Genomic DNA, 20835 nt, shown 5'->3' with positions numbered 1-20835 from the left:
TTTTTTTTTTTTTCTCTGTTTTCTTTAAGCCATAAGGATGAGTTTACCATTATTCCTGTACTGGTTGGAGCTCTGAGTGAGTCAAAAGAACAGGAATTCGGAAAACTCTTCAGTAAATATCTAGCGGATCCTAGTAATCTCTTTGTGGTTTCTTCTGATTTCTGCCATTGGGGTAAGTTCTAGATTTTAACATATCATGATAGATACTATATACTTGTGGTTAATGGTATCTTTTCACTCTAAGCTCTGATTTTCAGTTCTTTACCATTTTCCTTGGAAAGTTTTAGCTGCAATGTTTAAAAGTGAATAAAAAAGTCTTTTAAAAAGGATCAGATTATTATAGTAGATTATGGATACATTTCCAAAGGCGACTGGTATAATTGGATTCACACTGTGAGGGCATCCTTGCTTTAGCTACTTACATTAGTGGGAGTTAAGATCTTTTAACCCCTATTTCCAGGTTGAGTTGTGTGGTAGATTCTCGGAAGTTAGTTTTTGGTAGATAAAACCAATGTTCTTCTTTAGAAGGTAGAAGAGCACTGTGTGCTATGCCAGTCCTTTTCCACATTTCTTTTTCTGTAATTAGTGTTTTTTCTTTCTATTTTTCCTTTGGTGCTTAATTTTTGCCATCAGTTTAGAGGTACCCTCCAAAGAGTGTAATATGTTGGCTGTTAGCATTGTGGTTTTCACTGGTAATGGCTAATACGAGTAAGAACTCTTATGTGATTTTTGTTATTATTGTGAATAAAAAAAGTAAGGAGACTTCACAGTGAATAAATCATAAAAAGACATTTGTGGATGCCTCTTTCAGTAAGTTTTATTTTTTGAATCTTTGAATACAGTTTGCTATCCTTTATCCATTGCTGTTCTGGATAGAGTATTTCTGATTCCTATTCCTTTTAGGACCTCTCTCATTGGCCTGAGGATGCCAGTTATCTGTTCATCCTTTAGTTATTTCTTTTATTATTGAGAAAACATAAGGCACAAGTCTGTACATTTTAAGATAGAGTACTTGAATTGCCAGAAAAACATCCTCTGTGAGATACAGGGAGCCCTGGCTTTTATATGTCTTAAGCATTGATTATCAAATCTGGCTCACTATTTTTCTGGCCTCATTAGGCTGGTATTTTCTCTTACCTTGCTCTCTGAGTGGCTTTGAAATCATTTTTAAGAGAGCCATCCTCCCTTATAGATACGTATTTTGGTTTAAGGCACTAATTTCTCATCTGGGGCTGATTGTCTTATGAGGGGGCATTTGGAAATGCCTGGAGACATTTTTGGTCATTACCTTGGGATGGGGGTGGGAAGCGGGGAGGCTTTAGGCATCAATTAGGTGGAGTACAGAAAAGCTGCCAAATAAACATCCTTCAGTACACAGAACAGCCTTCCTCATCAAAGAATTATCCTGCCCAAAACACGTAGTGCTAAGGTTGGGAAGTCCTGGTTTAGGCTGTGCTACCTTACCTAAGAGACTCTCAAGTTTCTTTATAATAATCAGTTCTATTGGCTAGTTGGTTTGCTACCTTTGGCAGAAGTTATTTTTTATGGATTTTAAGTATATTACTTAGATCTGAGGACTAGATAGATGCTTGGAAATTCTGATGTTTAGTCGTAGTTGATCTTAAAAACTAAGGAGTATCATTATTGAAAAAAGGATATTTTTCTTAGTGTTGTGAATTTGTGTTGATAATAAAGCATGTCCACATGTCTTAGAAATTAAAAATTCTTGAAGTGTGTGTCCCCTCCCTCTTCACTTTTAAGGCTCCCATGAATCACTTTAAATTACTTTTATGATCTAGAGAATTAGTTCCCCTGATATTGTTCTTTAGAATCTGGTTGGTATCATGTGCAATCACAGTATAAATCCACACAAAAATCAGTAGATGCTTTTCTCTTAAATCATTCTTTTTACCTCATTAATGAATTCTAAAGCAAACAAGCTCTAGTCCACTACTGTATTTAAGTATAATATTGAGAGAGAAAGATGAGTTTTTATATTCTACCTAGATTCTTAGAAAATTATTTAGGCCATTTGATCTCCAGTGTTCTAGAAAATTCTGGTGTTTAAATTTGTAAGCTAGGATTTCCTGGTGATAACTACAGATGATAACTCAAAATTTCCAAAGGTTGGTAGATGTTAGTTATGAGAATTATCCAGAGATTAAACATATTTATATTTACATTTGGTCGTTAAGTAATAGAACTTTTCCAAGTGCTTATATTTTTTAGTATCACTAACAATACTCATAAAGTGCTTAGTTTGTACTTTGGAAAGCACTGTACTAATTCTTATTAGGAAATTTGATAAAGATCTGGGGATAAGTGGAAGGTACTTATAGATACTATTAGATACTATTCCAAGATTGGTAGTTCCCCTTCTACAATAGTAACTGTCATTCTTGTAAAGTAAGATTCATTTTCTATTTTATATGCCTAGTTGAATTAATACGAATCTTCGGCTAGTTATGGGTTAAAATGTCTTAGAAATTTTCATATTTCTCAAATTACGTGCTCTGGTGGCTTTGGTCATCTTTTCTAAATTAATGAATGATATACATCCATTTCAAAAATCTAGCTTTTTCTTGTGAGGATATTTCTTAATGGTTTTTTTCTTCTTCTTCTTCTGTTTTTTTGTTTGTTTTTGTGGGTTTTTTTTTTTTTTTGTTTTGTTTTGTTTTTTGGTAAAGATACTGTATAGATTGATTTTACCATATCAAAGTAATGTTAACCCTGAATTCTAAATAATTTCACAGGAAGGATTTAGTTCCTTAAATACTCAGAGATCTTAAAAGTTCCATTGAGTTATACTGTCAAACACACTATTACATTTGTAATAGCTAATTTTTGAAGAAAAATTGCTTAATTGATTATGGTACAGTTGACAAATTACTCAGATACATATAGAGGAATTTTGTTTTTGTTGAATAGAGTACTGGCAGTGACAGCATTTTTCATTTCTAGTCATTGTTTCTATTATGTACAGCTTCTGTTTAAAATAAACCAAGAGATTTGGTGATAGAGACAGTTGGGAGACCTATTATGTGATTGGAAAGGTTTTGCCTGGTTGATTTTACTTGTTAGCCAATGTCTGTTACAAGAGTGACTTTTTTTGTGTGTATGCTTTGCTTTAAAGATGTTCATCTTTCAGATCCCATTTAAATTTTGTGTGGACTTGAAAAAGACATTAGAGAAAAAGTAGAAAGACTAAAACATTCTCAAATTTTCTTTTTGGGTGGGAAAAGCCAAGGGAGAGTGGAGACCTAGATTCTATTATGCTCTTTCTGTCCCTTATTTGAATCCCCTACTCCCCCCAGAAAAAAACCTTCACCATTTCAATTTCTGCCTTTTATTCTATCCTTAGTCTAATCCACATGAAAATTCATTAGTCAGCCCAAAAGGGTGATGTTTCCTAGTAACAGTTCATGATCCTACCTCATTTCACCCTTCCCACTACTACCAGGGATTGTGGCATAAGTGAAAGACATTTGCTGCTAATATTTTTACTATGGTTAAGTTATGTTATCACTACTTTTTCTGATCAAGTTTCTTGTCATATAAGATAGCTGCATATAAGAGAATTTTGACTGGGCCTAATTTAGTTTTTCTAATTGGTAGAATTTTCATTGTTTTCCTAACTTTCATTTTTGCTCTTATTCTTACATATAATATATACTGTTAATATTTGTACTTCCTTGATTTCCCTGAAATTTATATTTTCAAATTTAGATTATTGACAGCTTTCATTAACATAATTTCTAATTAACTTCTAAGAAGTTTCTAAATGAAACTGGATCTAACAGAAATTGTTTTTTAAAAAGTCGATTCATTCTATTTAATTTTCCTTTTATGGTGGTTTTAAGTGCAAATTGACTTCAGTAAATTTACTTGGTAAATGTTAATGATAAATTATTTTATTAAAAATAGGAATAAAATTTATTATACTCACTTTAGCAATTTTGGATTTTTACATATAAAGTTATATTTGTCTAGATTTACATAATTTCTATAAGTATGTGTCACCTATCAAAAGTGGCGTTCCTCAGAATATTTATAAATTTATATCTTTATTCAGATTTCTAGTTTAATATACATTAACAAGAGATTATACAGTCTGCTCTTTTTCCTTTCTGTTGTTAGTCTCTTAGATACTAGGGTACTACTATTTTCTAAATAATTTAAATTGATTTGAGTGTAACTTAGCTGATTTCTGAAATACATCTTATCCAAGCTTTCATATTTGTCTTCTCAAATTTTATACATACTAATTTCACCTATTTAAGGTTTTGATCTTTTGCATGTTGGAGGGTAGGTTATTATTATTATTTTTTAACCTTATAATTGAGAGTTTAGAATGAAAGGACTATAGTTTTTCACAATTTCAATTATGAACGTCCCTAGTTTAGGTCCTTAGTAGAGAGCGACTTGATAATCTATCTCACAGGTTGTTGTGAGGGTTAAGTTAAATCATTGAAAATGTTGTAACCTAGAAACCTAAAGTGATGAAGTGAATGTATAACAGTACAGTTTTTCCTGGACGTATGTCTGGAAGTCTGTTTTGTTCACTCATCTTTTGGGGGCTCTATTGATGAACTTTCCAAGCTCACTGTTTATTTCTGCAATCTAGTGTATGGCTTCATGCTGAGGTATTTGATATTTGTTTACTTTGTGTTTGGAGGTACTAAACAGTAGTGTTGGTTCTTGTACCATTCATTGTTGTGTGTCCTCATTAGTTGACTGTCGTGTGTCACACAGACATCCCTGGAGCTTACTCTCCGCACTCTGTGAATCCACTCATGAATCACCAGTCACCTTTGGAGATGGGGAAAATTACTTACCTGTATTTCTTTTTCTCAGAAAGCGTGCTCTGGAATGGATTCACAAATGAGCTACCCTCCTTCCCTCAAAGAGTAAGGTTTCTGCTTTACAGGATTTTTTTTCTTGGGTTATTTTTCCTCTCATCTTTTGAATTTGAAAAGAACTGAGGGAAGGCACCTGAAGAAACTACTGACATACTCACTAGGGGAGCTCCAAAGCTTATGCTGCCCTAGGGGCAGTGTCAATGGCTCTTAAAGCTAGAAAGCTCATACTTGGAGTTGAAACAGGGGCTCAGAGAATCCATTTTCCCAGTGTACCTTCTGAAAGGATGAGTTTCAGGTAAGTAATTTTCTCTTACTACGTGATATGCTTTATTCATACTTATGAAAGTGTACAAGTCCAGTTCTCCAGGTACATAGGCAACTGTATTTCCTCAGTTTAGATGCATAAGCTTTACTGAATGTTAGACACATTATAAAACAAAATGTCTGCTCGTGAATTACATAAAAATCATAATATATTTTAAATCAACAGTAAATATTTGATTAAAGGTGCATTTACGGACAATGTATTATGCTAGTATTGTCATTTCTTTCGTTTCTCATTAAATAAAGTCTTGATAAACTTTTTAAAAAATAATTAGATACAAAGATTTTTCTTTGCATTCAAATTCCAAGAGATGTGTAACTAAAGTTGCGTGTGCATGTGTGTGCGCGTGCACACATCCTCCCTCATCCTCCCCCCCCTCCCACCACACACATATAGGTTAGGATGATGGAAACTATTTACTTTGGATTAGATGCTTTCTGTATGTATGTATATTGACCAGAATGAATTTCTCAAATAATTTTTAAATGCTTGTACAATTTTTTTAAGATTATTCTAAGACAGTTTGAGCTGTTAAAGTCAGATATTTTTTCAGTGTAGTAGCTATATGTAGTGTGGATTTTCAGTGTAGTAGCTATATGTAGTGTGGATTTCTACTAGATTCTTTAGCTACAAAATGCAAGGTAGCTACCTAAGGAGTAGCAAGTGGTAGATAGCAAAATGTTAAACATTTAGTCATTTTTTTCCTGTGCATTTTGCCATTTTTTTTCAATCACATGTTGATTTAGTATTTTAAAATATTCAAGACATTTTATGTATTTTTCTCTTACTTCAGAAGTAATTTTTAAGTGAAAATGACATTGAAAATGGCCCGTATGAACAAGGCAGCATTTCCAAATATAGTTAGGCTTTTCACCTGTGATTAAGCCAGGTTTGACCAACTTCAGTTATTTGAAACAATAGCTCTGAACTTGGAAATCAGCAGAAAACACTTTTGAGTAGCAGATGGTTCTCAAAAAGTACATGCATTTTTCTCTCCACCTGAACAGTAGCAGTTTTTGGATTAGACAGTTATGTTCCAGTCACAGGGATTATTGACATCTAAAACTGACAGCTATCTCCTGAAGCAAGTAAAACAGAATGTGTTAGTATAAACCTGAAGTAATTCAGGTTCAAAGAATATTCATCTTCATCGCTTCCAAGAATATTACTACAGTTGACAGTGAAAAGTTTCTTGTCTAAGGTTATCCATTTAATTGTTCATTCATTTCACAAAAGATTTGGGACAATTCTATCAAAAGAACTTTGAAATAGAAGTAGAAAATTAGTACATATGAATTGAATCTGTAAAGTTACTGCAACAGGCTTTAGATTTGACTTTGAGCCTTCTGATAGCCAGTGGCAAATGGGAAAAATAGGGTCAATTTATATAGTTCTTACTATTAGGTAGGAGTAAGTGTATACATTATGTAAAGAAAAACAAAATTATACCTAACTAAATTTTGGAAGAAATGTCTCATGAGTTATTTAACATAGGGACATTGAATGATGAATTGTCACTCTTTAAGAATGTTTTTAGTGCAAGGACTGTCATGGATCACATAGTTATGGCAAGATGTAGTAATCCTCAATGTTTACCAAAAAGGTTGTTACATTCAGAAAGCAGATAATTGTCTCAGAACCTTATTGCTTGATTCTAGGATAACATGAATTACAAGATGTAATACTGATTTAATAGAAACTCTTGAGGGAAAGTAAGAACTGCTACATGAGTAATTTGTACATATTAATGTATGTGAAAAGTTAAAATGTGAAAAAGAAAATACAGTATATTCTAGAAAGATGACCATCAAAGACATCAACGTCAACAAGTAAAGGAAGTATTGAGAATGGTTATGTGTTTTTTTAAAAAAAAGAGCATCAAAAGAGTTTTATTATTTTGCATTGCTCATCATTTATGATTTTTTTTAGTAAAATAAAACATAAAAATCATAATTATCCTGCCAAAGGAACCCATCTTCTCAGGTGTGAGGATGATAATTATATATGTGAACTTTGCTCTAAAAATGAAGCACAAGACACAGAGTGTGTACATACATGACTGGTATAGTCTCATCCCTTTAAAATGCATTTTGGTGAACCTTTAAAAATAACTAATATAAAAGTAATGAGTTCTTAGAAATATAGGCATCACAGAAATACAAGTGTAGATGTATCTGAAATACAACGTGAATGGTGGAATAACATACCACAATTATTTAATAATGAATATGTTTAACTTTTGGTTTTTATATGACTGTAGCAGGAAGCAAAGTTTATTACCTGAGCCTTTTGTTTTCTCTCTTCTTTTCAAGCTTCTTCCAGTTTACCTGCTCTGTTTCTTGGAGAAGAGCTAAACTTATTGAATGTTCTGTGCTTGTACTCTTACTGAGATTTTATTGTCAGAGTAGGACTATTTATTGTACTTAATCTATCGTACTTAATCCTTTTGTGCCTCCTATTTTAAGGCACTTGTATTGATCATTTTTCAAGTAGAGAGTTTTGCAAGGATGAGAAATTTTTTTTATTGAGGTCATAAAAATCACAGAAGCCACATATATCTCTGACCTGCACTTTTTTTTTTCTGTAATAGAGACCAAATCTTTGCATTTATGCAGCAAAAGCTAAACTTTCATTGATTTGTTAAATTGAGATAGTTTTCTTAAACCAAGCTTCCTTGAATCATATTCTTTTGGGTTTACCTTCTATTATAGACAGATATGATATGTTTAACAATGCTTCTAACTTTTAAGCTGTTTTTTTTCCTTAGTCTTTTGTATTGCTCGTGACTTTAAGGTTCTACAGTTTGAAGTAGTTTTTAACATCATAAAACACTGGTGATATATCATTTCCTTATTACCTTCCCAAATACGCCTTTTATTTTTATGTACAAGGGCTCTTGGGAATGATTCTCTCAGAGGCTTAAGCTGTGCTTTGCCTTCCATGAGAACTGAAATTATTTGGTAAGCGCTTGCTTTCTTTTTAGCTTCTAATTTTTCCCTATTTTATTTTGTACATGATATTTGTTTCAAGGTCAAAGGTTCCGTTACAGTTACTATGATGAATCCCAGGGGGAGATTTATAGATCCATTGAACATCTAGATAAAATGGTAAGTCTTTCAGGTGTGGGGTTTTAATGCTCTAAGGTGTTTTCTTTAATTTCAGATTAGTGATTCAAGACTTAATATGTGAAATATACAGTGGACTAATAAATAATTCTTTCCCTCTCTTTAAATGTGCAAAATAGAGTTTACAGTCATATAAATATTGATCATAAAAATAACCCCTTTTCTATTAGTTGAAATTTCCTTTATCTTCATTTTATTTGATTAATGAGACTAAGAAAAATTAGATACAGGTTTTAGATGCTATTTGGGGGAGTGTCTAAAGTTTAGGGATGACAGGATACTAATGCCATTATTTACTTTTAAGCAGAAACAGTGGTAGCAAATTCTAAGTTTGTTTTATTATCTAATTATATTTCTTGGCCATTTGGATTTTCTTAAATAGTGTTTCATTTTGTTGTTTTAAATATAGAATTTAAAAATATGATTATGTTCTTATCTGGCCCAGGAGTATAGTAGACATTGATCCTGCTGTCATTTTCCTTAAAGTAGTATGGAAGTCATAGTACTTATTTTCATATTTAAGAAGCCCTACAAATCATCTTAGTTTTTCTTTTCTTTTTTTATTTTTTTACTTATAAACAGAATATTAAATATAGCAGATATATAACTAATTGGCTCTGACCTTTGATAGATCATCTCCTTCTCTAGTCCTCAATTTGTCATCTCTAAGATGAGAGATTTGGAATAGGTGGTCTCTAAATTGTCTTTAAACTCTGTCAGACTTTATGTCTGTGATCTGTTGAAATCAACTTTACCACTGTTTGAAAGCTTTTTGGCATATATACAAGAATATTTAGTCTGAAGTATCTGAAGTAGATAAAATATTTTAGTAAGGAATCTGGATTTAAAACTATAGGTAGGTTATACCTTGTATATTTTATTAAAAGCCAAATGCAATGAATGGAAATTTAGTTACTTAGGAGATTTTATTATATTTAGATATTATTGTATTTAAATTTATCTTATTACTTGGATCCAATTACGGCCTAATACACTTTTACCTTTGGAATTTTGTTTGGACTTAATTTACTGACTTTTCTTTTGGCTTTATGATGTTGTCATGTCAGACATTTAATTCTTTTCTGGCTTCTAGTTATAATCTTATTTTTCTGAGACTTGGTTCTCAGTTGCCTTGGGAAATTTTTCCGGTTATGTCATCATTTATTTTTTTCATGTAGTAAGTGATTAATGGGTGTCTCCTGTGTGTCTGGTACTGTGTGAAATACTAAAGATGTTGAGAAGAGAAAATACTGTCTCTCACTTAGTGCAATCATTGAACAGACTTAGAAGCTATTCCGACATAAAGATACAAGAGATACTCGGGACGTATGCTCTCCTTATTATGCTGTGAGAGTGACATAGATGATCCTTGCTTAGGATTTTGACTCTTTTTATACTTGATTGTCTCATGTTGTGGCTTTGCTCAGTTTCACCTTCCCAACCAGGCACACACTGACTACCCTGTTTAATTTTGCATCAGAGATTCCACCCTTTTAGCATTCTCAATCCACTTTATCCTGCTGCAGTTTTTCTTTCAACAAACTAAATATTCTACTTATTTATTATAGTTTTGTTAGTCAGGAAATTTATCTTATTCTTTGATATACCCAAAGTGCTTAGAATAATGATTAGAACATTACTAGATGCTCAGATATTTTTCAGGTGAATGAAATAATGAATATAATCTTCCTATATATATATTCAAGTAAATACCCTACCTATAATATGAGAAAGAAATAAACAGAAAATAATTTATGATAAAATAGTATATTTTTAATGATATATTTTTAATGATGTAATGATATAATACCAACTATATTAGAAGACATTATGAAGTAGTTAGATGCTTACACATTGTATAATTCATATAACAGCTATCCAGTGGATCCCTGGGTGGCTCAGCAGTTTAGCTCCTGCCTTTGGCCCAGGGCGCGATCCTGGAGTCCCAGGATCGAGTCCCATGACGGGCTCCTGGCATGGAGCCTGCTTCTCCCTCCTCCTGTGTCTCTGCCTCTCTCTCCCTCTCTCTCTATGCCTATCATAAATAAATAAATAAATAAATAAATAAATAAATAAATCTTTAAAAAAAATCTTTAAAAAATACAGCTATCCAAACCTAAACAGTTTTTTAATATTTGTGACTCATATTACTAAGGTGTATTGCTGGGTGACTTGATTTTCTAAAATGGTGAACGATTCTTAGTAAAATTGTAAACTAAACAAACGGTAGCCTTCCCTCACTTTATATGATATGGCAGTTCCTGTATATTAAAACCATGCAAAACTTCTTGGTATTTATATATAAAATAGAATATTTATATATAAAAGTAGAGTTTCACCTCTGTGGACATGTCAAGAGTGTTATAGGATGAGAACAATGATTTATGTGTGTGACTGTCTTGTATTATAGGACAGTTAACATCCCTGGACACCACCCACCAAATCCCCCAGTAGCATCTTCTAATTACTGAGACAAACAAAAATGTGCCCACAATTTTTCATCATAACCCTGTGGTGAACAGTTGTTCTATGGCTTTATCCTACTTAAGTTTTCTTCTCAGTATTAATTACTGTGTGACTTATTATTTGTTGATTTGTTTGGTGATAACCTCCCCTATTAGATTACAAGCTTCATGAGTCAGGATCTTTGTCCATTTTGTATCAGCTTTTCACCAAGTACTCAATATATATAGTTGCTGAGTGAATCAGTGAATAAATGGATGGGGGGTAGTGATGAGAAATGAAGGTAGAGAATCTAGAACAAACTCTTCATTTAAAAAAATTTTTTTAAGGGTTTTTTTTTTTTTTTTTTAATTTATTTGAGAAAGAGAGAGTGAGAGAGCAGGACCAGAGCAGAGGGAGAGGAAGAAGCAGACTCCCCACTGAGCAGGGAGCCCGAAGAGGGACTTGATTCTGGGACCTTGAGATCATGACCTGAGCTGAAGGCAGATGCTTAACCAACTGAACCACCCAGGTGTCCTTAGAACATACTGTTTAAAGGATATTAAATAGGAAAGTGATAAAATCAGATTGTATTTGAATAGATCATATAGCGCATTGTAGCAGGTGGGTTGGAGGGAGGTCAGAGGAGAAATGAGTAAACCAGTTTGGTAATTCAGGTAATTTAGACAGTAGATGGGATGGTGATGGTGGGAGAGAGGGACAGAGTGGATATATTCAGTATATGTAAGAGACAAACTGATGAAGGGACTTGGAGATTGATTGAACTTGCTGGGGAAGGAAGTATCAAAGATAACTCCTAAATGTCTTGCTTACGCTCCTGGTTGGGTGTTGGTACTATTCACTTAGGTTTATAAGAAGATAAGACTGATGTTTTTGGAGGTAGGGAAACCATAAATCCTATTAGGGATATTCTATATTTGCTGTTGCCTGTAAGATACCCAAGTGGAGATGTCAGGTAGGCACTTGGATTTTTATTTTGTCAGTTATTTTTGAGTGCACTTACAGTCCTAGGCACCATTGGAGATAATGGCAGTAAACAAACACACTTGTTCTCACAGGACTTTTATTTAACAGGAGGAGATACATTGTTTTTTCTTTTAAAGGTAAGGGTATATATAAGTTAGTTTCCAAAAGTGATGTGTGCTGTACAGAAAATATTGAAAGGGTTTTGAAATAGTAAATGATTGGTGGTTGAGTGATTGGAGAAAGACTTCCCTGAGGAGAAACGTTAAACTTAGATAAAGATGATAAGGAGCAAACCAAGTAAAGATCAGAGGAAAAGAGCATTCTGGAAAGAAGGAACTGCCTGTGCAAAGTCCTGATGGGAAAGAGGCTGGTGGGTGGAGAAAAAAATGAAGGGCCAGTGTTGCAGGAGTACAGTAGATAAGAGTAAGAGTAGTATAAACTGTGGCCAGAGAGGGATAAGCAGGGATCAGATAATGTAGGGCTTTATATTCCAGGGTAAGAAATTTATATAAGTACAAAGGGAAGTGAAATGATGTAGTTACATTATTTTAAAGGTCAGTCTGGTGGTTGTGTAGAGAATGGATTCTACAGAAGTCTCAGGAATAGTAATAACAATGGGCGTGGGCAGTAGTTTAGCGGGGAGATGATAGCAACTTGGACTTGGGGTGGCATTAGTGGATGTGAAAAGAAGTTTGTAGATTTGATTGAGATCACTTTGAGAAGTATTTTCAAAAGGTCTTTGCTAAGGAATTGACTATAGTGTTTTGAAACCTGGAGAAGTCTGGAGTAAGTTTGAGAGTTCTAACAGGTAATTAGAGACAGGGTAGAGAGGAGATTGTCTGCCATAGTAATCCTTAAACTTATCTTTACAATTTCAGTCACCCGTGGAACTTTTTCAAAATAGACTTGCACATATGTGCCCCTGGAGATCACCTTCTGGTAGTATGGAAAGAGTCCCCAAATCTTTTTATTCCTAAATTCGCTTTGTAGATAAATTTGAACTGTCCTGCTATTGCCACAATCTGTTGAATAGAACAAATTTCCTCTTTATCTCTCTTCTCTCGTTTTCTATTCAGCTCTTTAAATCATTTGTTAACTCTAATTAGGCAGCATTTAATTTTGCACATGTAGGAATTTGTAAATCCATGAATTGATGCTTTTTGCACAGAGAGATGTTTTCTCTACAACATTAGTTTACCTGGTACTCCGAAGTCACTGAACATGATGGTATCCCTTACACATCTTTAGAACTGTGGTCACATTTAAACAGTTTAGTATTATTTATCATTCTATGTGTTATGTATAAACATCCATATTTAACTATCCTTTTAGCCTTTCTTCTAATTCTATATTGATTGTTAGCTTATATTAAGAGGAGTAGCTTTATTTATCTCTCTTGAGATACATTATCAGACAGAGATAGACCTTGGTTTCTTACTTTGACGAAGAGCAAAAAGGGCAACAATTATCCATTGGCATGATTCCCATGATTCTCCTACAATTATTGCCCTTTCTGGTGGCTTCTAAGTCTTTGAAATTATAAATTTTTGCCCAAAAAATGAACAAAGAACCAGTAAGTTTAAGATTGACTTCTGAATCTGCATCTGACAACCTTACTTTAGATGTCCAAAATAACCAGGTCATAATTTTTAAATTTTTATTTAAATGTCTGGAATATAATTTCTGAACATTGAGTATTTGGTTCTTATTAATATGTTTGAGTTTAATATTTGATATGATATTTACTTGGAGTCTGATATTTGTGGTCCCTTTCTGTTTATATAGAATTTTTAAATGGCTTATAAGTGTTCTGTTTTTTTATTAGCATACTCTTAATTCAAGTTATAACTCACTTCTGCAGGTTAGAGTAAATGGATTAAAATAAGAATAAGAGTAATATGAATGATTAGGTCTATACATATAGTCTTGTATGTATGTTTGTGTGTGTGTGTATATATAGTATATATATATATATATATATTTATATATTTTCTTAATTGATTTATATAACCAAATGGTAAATCTCTCTGTGTATTCCTTTTCTAAAGTACCATTTAAAAGTAATTTCATTCATTTGAGAACCAGTATCTTAATTTCTATATGTAGTCTTTTTAAAGCAAATATAGTTGGATGGTTCTCTATATAAGTATTAAAACATGTTAGTAGTTCTGAATTGTAATTGTTACACATCTTGAAAGTTTGATAGGATGAAAAATTAAGTATAAAATCTGAGGTATAATCTGTTCAAAATTAGTTTATTAATTAGATTTGGCTCTTTTTTAGTTTTCAGAAAAGTCTGTTTCTAAGTTCTAAAACAAAAGAAAAATAGCTGTACCTCTTATTGCAAAATAATTGTATCTAGAATTTAAATATCTTGGAATTGAATGATGTGAAAAAAAATCTAAATAAAAATTTTAGGAAGATAAACTGGATCTTCCAAATGTTATTAAGTGGGGAAAAAAGTAATGAGTTACAGGAGATGTATATTCTGGAAGTGTTAAAATAGTATTGGCTGCTGATCATATTTTTGGTATGTAGTACTTTGTAATTTCAGTAATTATAAAGCAGAACGTATTTTAAGACATTGATTTTTGTGAACTTTTGATACTACATACTGGAAACATTAACCATACATAAGTACATACATATGTATTTTATATCTATGTATTACATGATCATGTTATTTTTTTCTGTTGCACTTTTTATATAGACCAATGTTTCATTATGGGCATTTAGCAAAGAGAATCTGAAAATGGGATTGTAGTCATCCTTATAATGTTTTTTCCTTCCAGATTTATTAGTAGTCACTTCAATTATTGAACTTCAGCTACTTTTCTTTCTTTCTACTCTTTTTTTTTTTTTAATTTTTATTTACTTATGATAGTCACACAGAGAGAGAGAGAGAGGCAGAGACACAGGCAGAGGGAGAAGCAGGCTCCATGCACTGGGAGCCCGACGTGGGATTCGATCCTGGGTCTCCAGGATCACGCCCTGGGCCAAAGGCAGGCGCTAAACCGCTGCGCCACCCAGGGATCCCTCTTTCTACTCTTTTCAAAGTGAAATTGTTCAGATTTATCTACTCATACTGCTTCCTTGAACTCAGACCAGTAGTTTCTTTAGTAGTCTTTGGTATAAGGTTTTATAATATCTTTTAAGATAGTTATTTGTTAGTACATTGCTTCTTAGCATTGCTATCTTTTAGGGTGATTTTTTTCCCCCCACAAAATTTCTTTCACTATAAGATTTTATCTTGATGCCTCTTACAGAAAGCACAATATTTCCGTTTCCCATCTTGCCTGTAAAATACTTTTCTTTTTGTGTTTGTTACTTTAGAGGGAGATTGCTTCTGGGTGACAGAATTTAAAATTAAATTAAAATTAAATTAAATATTTTATTATATATAAACTTTTTTTTAAAAGGGAAGATCTTTATTGTCTTATCAGAGTCCTGAATTTGCAGCTCTGTCAGTTAAAGCTGTCTATTCAGTTTAGGATTGTCACTTGGGATTTAACATTAGAAGCTTTCACTCATTACTTGGAGAGTCAGCATGATAGATTCCCTCTGCCCTTGTCCCCCTCAAGGTGGGGAGTTACCTTTCAATCTGAGGATTTCTTGCTGAAGCTGCTAAATTTCTCAGAAACCCAAATCGTACTGGATATTGGCTTTTGGTGTTTACGATGTCTGCTTTGTATCTTAGATCCCCACTGTTTCATATTAGATTTAAGTTCATGTGAGCAGATTCTCAATATGCTAGGCCCTAAGCAAGATTTTCATCTCCTAGACATTAGATTCCCTGATCATATCTTCCAGTATTTCAAGGAATAGAAGAGTTAAGCATATTTGAGAAGTGCTTTGTTTCTTCTTCTTGGAATTTTGGCAGTTGGCAGTAGTATCAAATTAGCATTTTCATCTTCTTGGGATTTTGGTAACAGTAATTTAAAAATTGTTAGCATCAAAATATAAATGTATACAAAACTATATTTGCCAGTGATCTGTATTACTTAATGGATGTCCTCTTTCTCCCCATCTTTATTGCTGTTGTTTGCATACTTTATGAATTTTCCAATTGGAGAATTTCACTCATGAGGAAAGCCTTATTTTTTCTCTATATCCCTTCTTTATAAAAATGCATACTTGTTCATTGTCTTTATTTGTCAGAGAATTGATCGTAATGGAATTGATTTTTGCATGAGTCGGTACATAACACACTTTAGGGAATTAAAAATTCAAGTTTAATCCCTTAACTTCCATCATCTCCATTTTTTCTTTTCCCTGTTATAATTTAACCACTATACCTTAATTTCAAACGCTTTGTTTAGTAGTGTCTTCTCTGCATTAATGACCTTTTTATCTTTCTATACGAAATTTCCTGAGTTCTTTGTTTTCAACAAATTTTTTCATTAGTTTTCCTGTTTCTGAATTCTTCACATCAGTATATAAATGTGGTAAGTTTGTTTAAGATGTGCTTTAAGATTTTAGCATTAAGGTGTACATCAGAACCTCAGTGTCATATCATGTATTAATGAGTAGAATTCTATTTAAAGTAAACTGTCCTAGACTTAATTCAGGAACATTAAAAGTTCCTTAAAATGTGTGTACAAATTATAGCTATGTGAGACTTCTTAAGAATTGTTGGTATGTCTCTTATGCTACATGAGGCAGACTAGTCAGTGAGAAATAGCCTCGGATTAGAAATTTAGAGGCAAGCTCTTCATCTGATTTATGCCTCAGTACCTTCATCTTTAGGGAGTTATATCTTGATTATCCATATATGTGGAAGAGATTTGTTTAACTCCATCTCTGCACTACTACTTGGCTCGGAAATATATTGTGTGATTTTTCTTTAGAATTATACTATTGTTTATCTTAGGTTTAGTTTTTAAGTTTGTTCATATTTCTCTGAACTTGTACCAAATGTCACTGAAGACTGTAGACCTGGAAGCCTCCTAATTTGCGGGGAAAACAGCTTAGCATTATACACTGGTTGTGGACAAATCTAGAAGTGGCTAATTGATGTGCAATCAAATGAAAGTTGATTACATGCACACACCTATCTGTCTTACATATTTGCAGGAAAGTGTGATGATGTTTATGAACAACTTGGATGCTCTGATAACAGGTTCTTTATAAAATTAAATTTGATGCTGCCACTGCCATATTTTTATGTCACCTACTGATTACTGTCATTTTTCAGATGTGTTCATCTGATTAGGTGCTTTTCTACTGCAGTTGTTTTAAAACATGTTGAAATATAATTTAAAAACCACACAAAATATATCAGTTGATTCCCTAGTTAAATCATCATTTACATTTCTCTCAAAGTATGTTAATCCAGTTTGTTGAACTCAAATGTAAAATATTTTACCTCAATAAGAAAACAAGGTAAGGTAATTGGTGAATGAATGAGTGAGAATCATTGATTTATTTGCTTGATTAAAGTTGCTCTATATTATTTTATTATGAATACATTATTTGAATGCATTTGCAGAGTATGGAATTTAGTGTGAATAAATTCCCAAGTCATAGTGGTTATCTTTATAGTAGTTTTTTTTTTTTTTTAGTAGTAGTCTTAAAGTTTTTGATTCTCAAAATCTTAAAGCATTCTAGCTGGAAGTATAAAGAGATGAAAAGCTTTTTTTTCCTTTTTTTTTGTTTTTAAAGATTTATTTATTTAGAGAGAGAACATGCGTGCGTGAGCATGAGCATGAGAAGGGTGGGAGGGACAGAGGGAGTGGATCTCAAGCAGACTTCCTGCTGAGTGTGGAGCCTGATAAAGGGCTTGATTCCATGACCCTGATGAGATCATCACCGGAGCCGAAATCAAGAGTTGGACACTCAACTGACTGAGCCACCTAGGTGCACAAAGAGATAAAACACTTTTTAAAAAAGTTCATAAAAGGCCTATTTTGCTTAAGCATTTGTCTTTTATGAGCTTTAAATTAATTAAAGATGTATTAACCTTTTTCTTACTGGTATCTTCGTTTTTTAACATACTGGTAATTCAGAATGCCTTGCACACTCTTGATATTTAAGTGTATGTTATGGAATTAGCTAAATTACAGTAAACCCTTAATTATTTATGCGTAAGAGAAATAAAACGGTTATGGGAAAAAACAGCCATATAGAAAATTTAATTTTCACAACAGATTTACTTTTGTAAATACGTTTATATAAGAAAGATGTAAGATTGTGAAATGTTTGAGGATTGTCAACTAAGTAATGACTGATGATAGTGGTGTGGAAACATAGCAGGAGATCAGAAAAAACTAAACTGAGGACTGAAAGTTTTCTGCTAATGAAGTGTACATATTGTTGAGAGCTGACTATAATGAGATTACCTATGATGAATGAGTTTGATACTTCACAAGGATTATTTAATGTGTTTTCTTTACTTCTCCTTAATTGAAAAATTATGATATTTGGCTCTTAGTAACAGTTTTAAAATATAATTACGAAATAATAAGTTGTGTACCTTTTTCTTTTTCTTTCATTTTCTTTTTCTCTTCTTTTTTTAGGGTATGAGTATTATAGAACAACTAGACCCTGTATCTTTTAGCAATTACTTGAAGAAATACCATAATACTATATGTGGAAGACATCCCATTGGGGTGTTATTAAATGTGAGTATTTTTAGGAAGGCTTGATTTTTAACATTTTAATATTTGATCCCATGATGTTTCAAAATATCTTAATTGTTATCATCTGTGATATTTTATTAATGACTGTTGGTTTTAGGTACATATAGTAAATTTCCTTTCTAGTACCTTTAAGATAATTAAGTTTTTCATTATTTTGCTTACATGGATAAAGTTATTTGTTAATGCAAGATAAGCCAGTACTCTCTTTAAATATAGAAAAATTGTTTAGAATAGAAGCCTAGTTTTTCTCTTGACTCACAGCCAATTCCAATATAGTCTTTACAAAAATAAACAAAAGTAACCTTTGATAATAAGTAACCTTATTAATTTAATTGTTTTATTTAATGTTCTAGACTCTATAAAAATAAATGGAAGATTCTGTTTTTGAACTTCACATATTCATAAAATGTAACACAAGACAGCATGTATACGTTTTTCTCTTACAACAAAATTTCATGTAAATAATAATAAGAGATGGAAGTTTCAAGTAGCTGACTTTTTGAAAGAGATAATAATATTAACTTTTCCTCTAATAAATAAAACACTGTGGCTTTCCTGAAAGAAAATATGAGACTTTTTAAGAAAGTGTATGTATACTCAAGAATCGGAAGAGGAAGCAATAACTATAAACAAAAATAACAAAAAACCACTGGATTTTCTTATAGTTGTGTTTATTGTTTGGAGAGACAGAGAATAATGGAGAAGATGATGTTGGCCTAGAATAGGTAGGGTAGGAACCTACACTACAGTGTAGTTTAGTGTAATTTGAAAGATAGTACATTGTGGGTTTTTAGAAATGGTTTTCTCTTAGTGGTATTGATTGGAAGAAAAGCCTGTTAAGGGCATAAACTAATTATTGAAATTTAAACTAAGCTACACCAATTCCTAAAGTCTGTATTGGCTCAAATAAAATTGTAATAAAATAAATGATGAACCAGCCCCTAATTAAAGTAAAAATCCTGGCTTAATTCTTACATCTGGAAATTAATTTATATATATTTCAAATTTAGTCAAAGTCAGACAAAGAAGAGACAGTATTTCAAAGTGACAGAAGTGGCTGTGATTTGGTTTAGAGTAAGGAAAAAGGTATATTTTTCTTGAAGTGGCCTTATTAAATATAACAAAGGTAGTGTGGAAGATAACTGATATTTATCAAGAAGCTAGACTAGGGGAAATTATTTGAGAGAATGAAATAAGGAATTCTCTTTTTCCTGTTTAATATGATACAATAAGAAATTCAAGAAACAAATTAAGAAAAGAGTAAAAAATCAAGGCTTCAGTTGTAAAGTGGACAAAGTTAAGCTACCAGCACATTCAAAGAGTGTTCACTTTTTATTTAAGGTGTGTCATAACCAATTTTTTTTTCCCCTAGGCTATCACAGAGCTCCAGAAGAATGGAATGAATATGAGCTTTTCCTTTTTGAATTATGCCCAGTCAAGCCAGTGTAGAAACTGGCAAGACAGTTCAGTGAGTTATGCAGCGGGAGCACTCACGGTCCACTGAAGCTCTGAATCCTCAGGGATGCCACCTGCACATACTCATTCTCTGTCCGGGGTCCCAGCCTAGCCCTTACCAAGATACTGGTCCTGGTTTGGGGGGATTCTGAAACCTCAAACTAATAGAACTTTCTTCTCTTCTTTTCTAGTAGGTGTAGTCCTTCCTTAATTTCAATTCATTAAAAAATGCTTTATAGTATAGGGCAGTGGAAGGAAGGCTGGCATCAAAATATTTTGATCAAAAAAGATGGCAATGTGAAGGCCCAGTTGTGGCAGTTTTTGGAAAGTAACTTGTAAAGCATTTACCATATCCTAAATTTGCACTCTTTGCAGACTTGTGCACATATATTCCGCTTTCAGAATAGTTTTGCAAATTGTACACAAACAAACAAAAAAAGGGTGGAAGCTTTTTAATAAAGAAATTGCATTTATAAATGATCTGTATTAGAATATAATAAATCTCCAGTTATAGTCAATTACTACCCGTGTTGTACAACAGATACCTTCTATTTTAGTTGCTAATAAAGGGCTACACAACTCAAAATAGTCTGATTTAAACTTATTGCTCTGTGGTACATATGAAAAATTGTTTTTTTATTAATTCCATCTCAGAATTTTTATGTTAAAAGTGGTAAACTTCAGCTCATGTAAAAATATGTTAGGATGCATTTTGTATTTTACATATTTATGTGATTTTTTTTATCACAGATATTAGAATCATATTTTCAAGTTAGTTTTTAAAATTACATACAGTTTGCTTTTTTTGTGTGTGACATCACCTTGTGTCATTACTATATTGTAATAGAATATAAATTCAAGATTGGTAAAAGTACACAGATGTAGTCCTTCCCTTCAAAGATCGTGTTTGATAGGCAGTAGTCTGCAAATGAGGAAACATTGAATGAAGAGTGTTCTTAGTGATTTTCAAATCATTGCAGACCATACACTACTGCTGTGCTTTT

At 32.5% G+C, this 20835-nt stretch overlaps 1 protein-coding gene across 2 annotated transcripts in view; it reads left to right on the top strand.

Moving 5' to 3' along the window:
- Nucleotides 1-20417, top strand: part of MEMO1 (mediator of cell motility 1) — a 122126-nt gene extending 101709 nt beyond the window's left edge. Inside the window, exons 7-10 of one of the 2 annotated variants that reach the window (XM_025454247.3) lie at nucleotides 30-172; nucleotides 8215-8291; nucleotides 18254-18358; nucleotides 19749-20417. In XM_025454247.3, the coding sequence (XP_025310032.1) occupies nucleotides 30-172; nucleotides 8215-8291; nucleotides 18254-18358; nucleotides 19749-19880 (457 nt within the window). In that variant the 3' untranslated portion in view covers nucleotides 19881-20417. The remainder of the gene's footprint in view (nucleotides 1-29; nucleotides 173-8214; nucleotides 8292-18253; nucleotides 18359-19748) is intronic. The other variant, XM_025454248.3, reaches the window with a different exon arrangement.
- The last annotated feature ends 418 nt before the right edge of the window (nucleotides 20418-20835 follow it).

Source organism: Canis lupus, chromosome 17, assembly GCF_003254725.2.
Source record: "Canis lupus dingo isolate Sandy chromosome 17, ASM325472v2, whole genome shotgun sequence".
Taxonomy (NCBI): Eukaryota; Metazoa; Chordata; class Mammalia; order Carnivora; family Canidae; genus Canis; species Canis lupus.
This window is presented reverse-complemented; position numbering and strand designations above follow the sequence as displayed.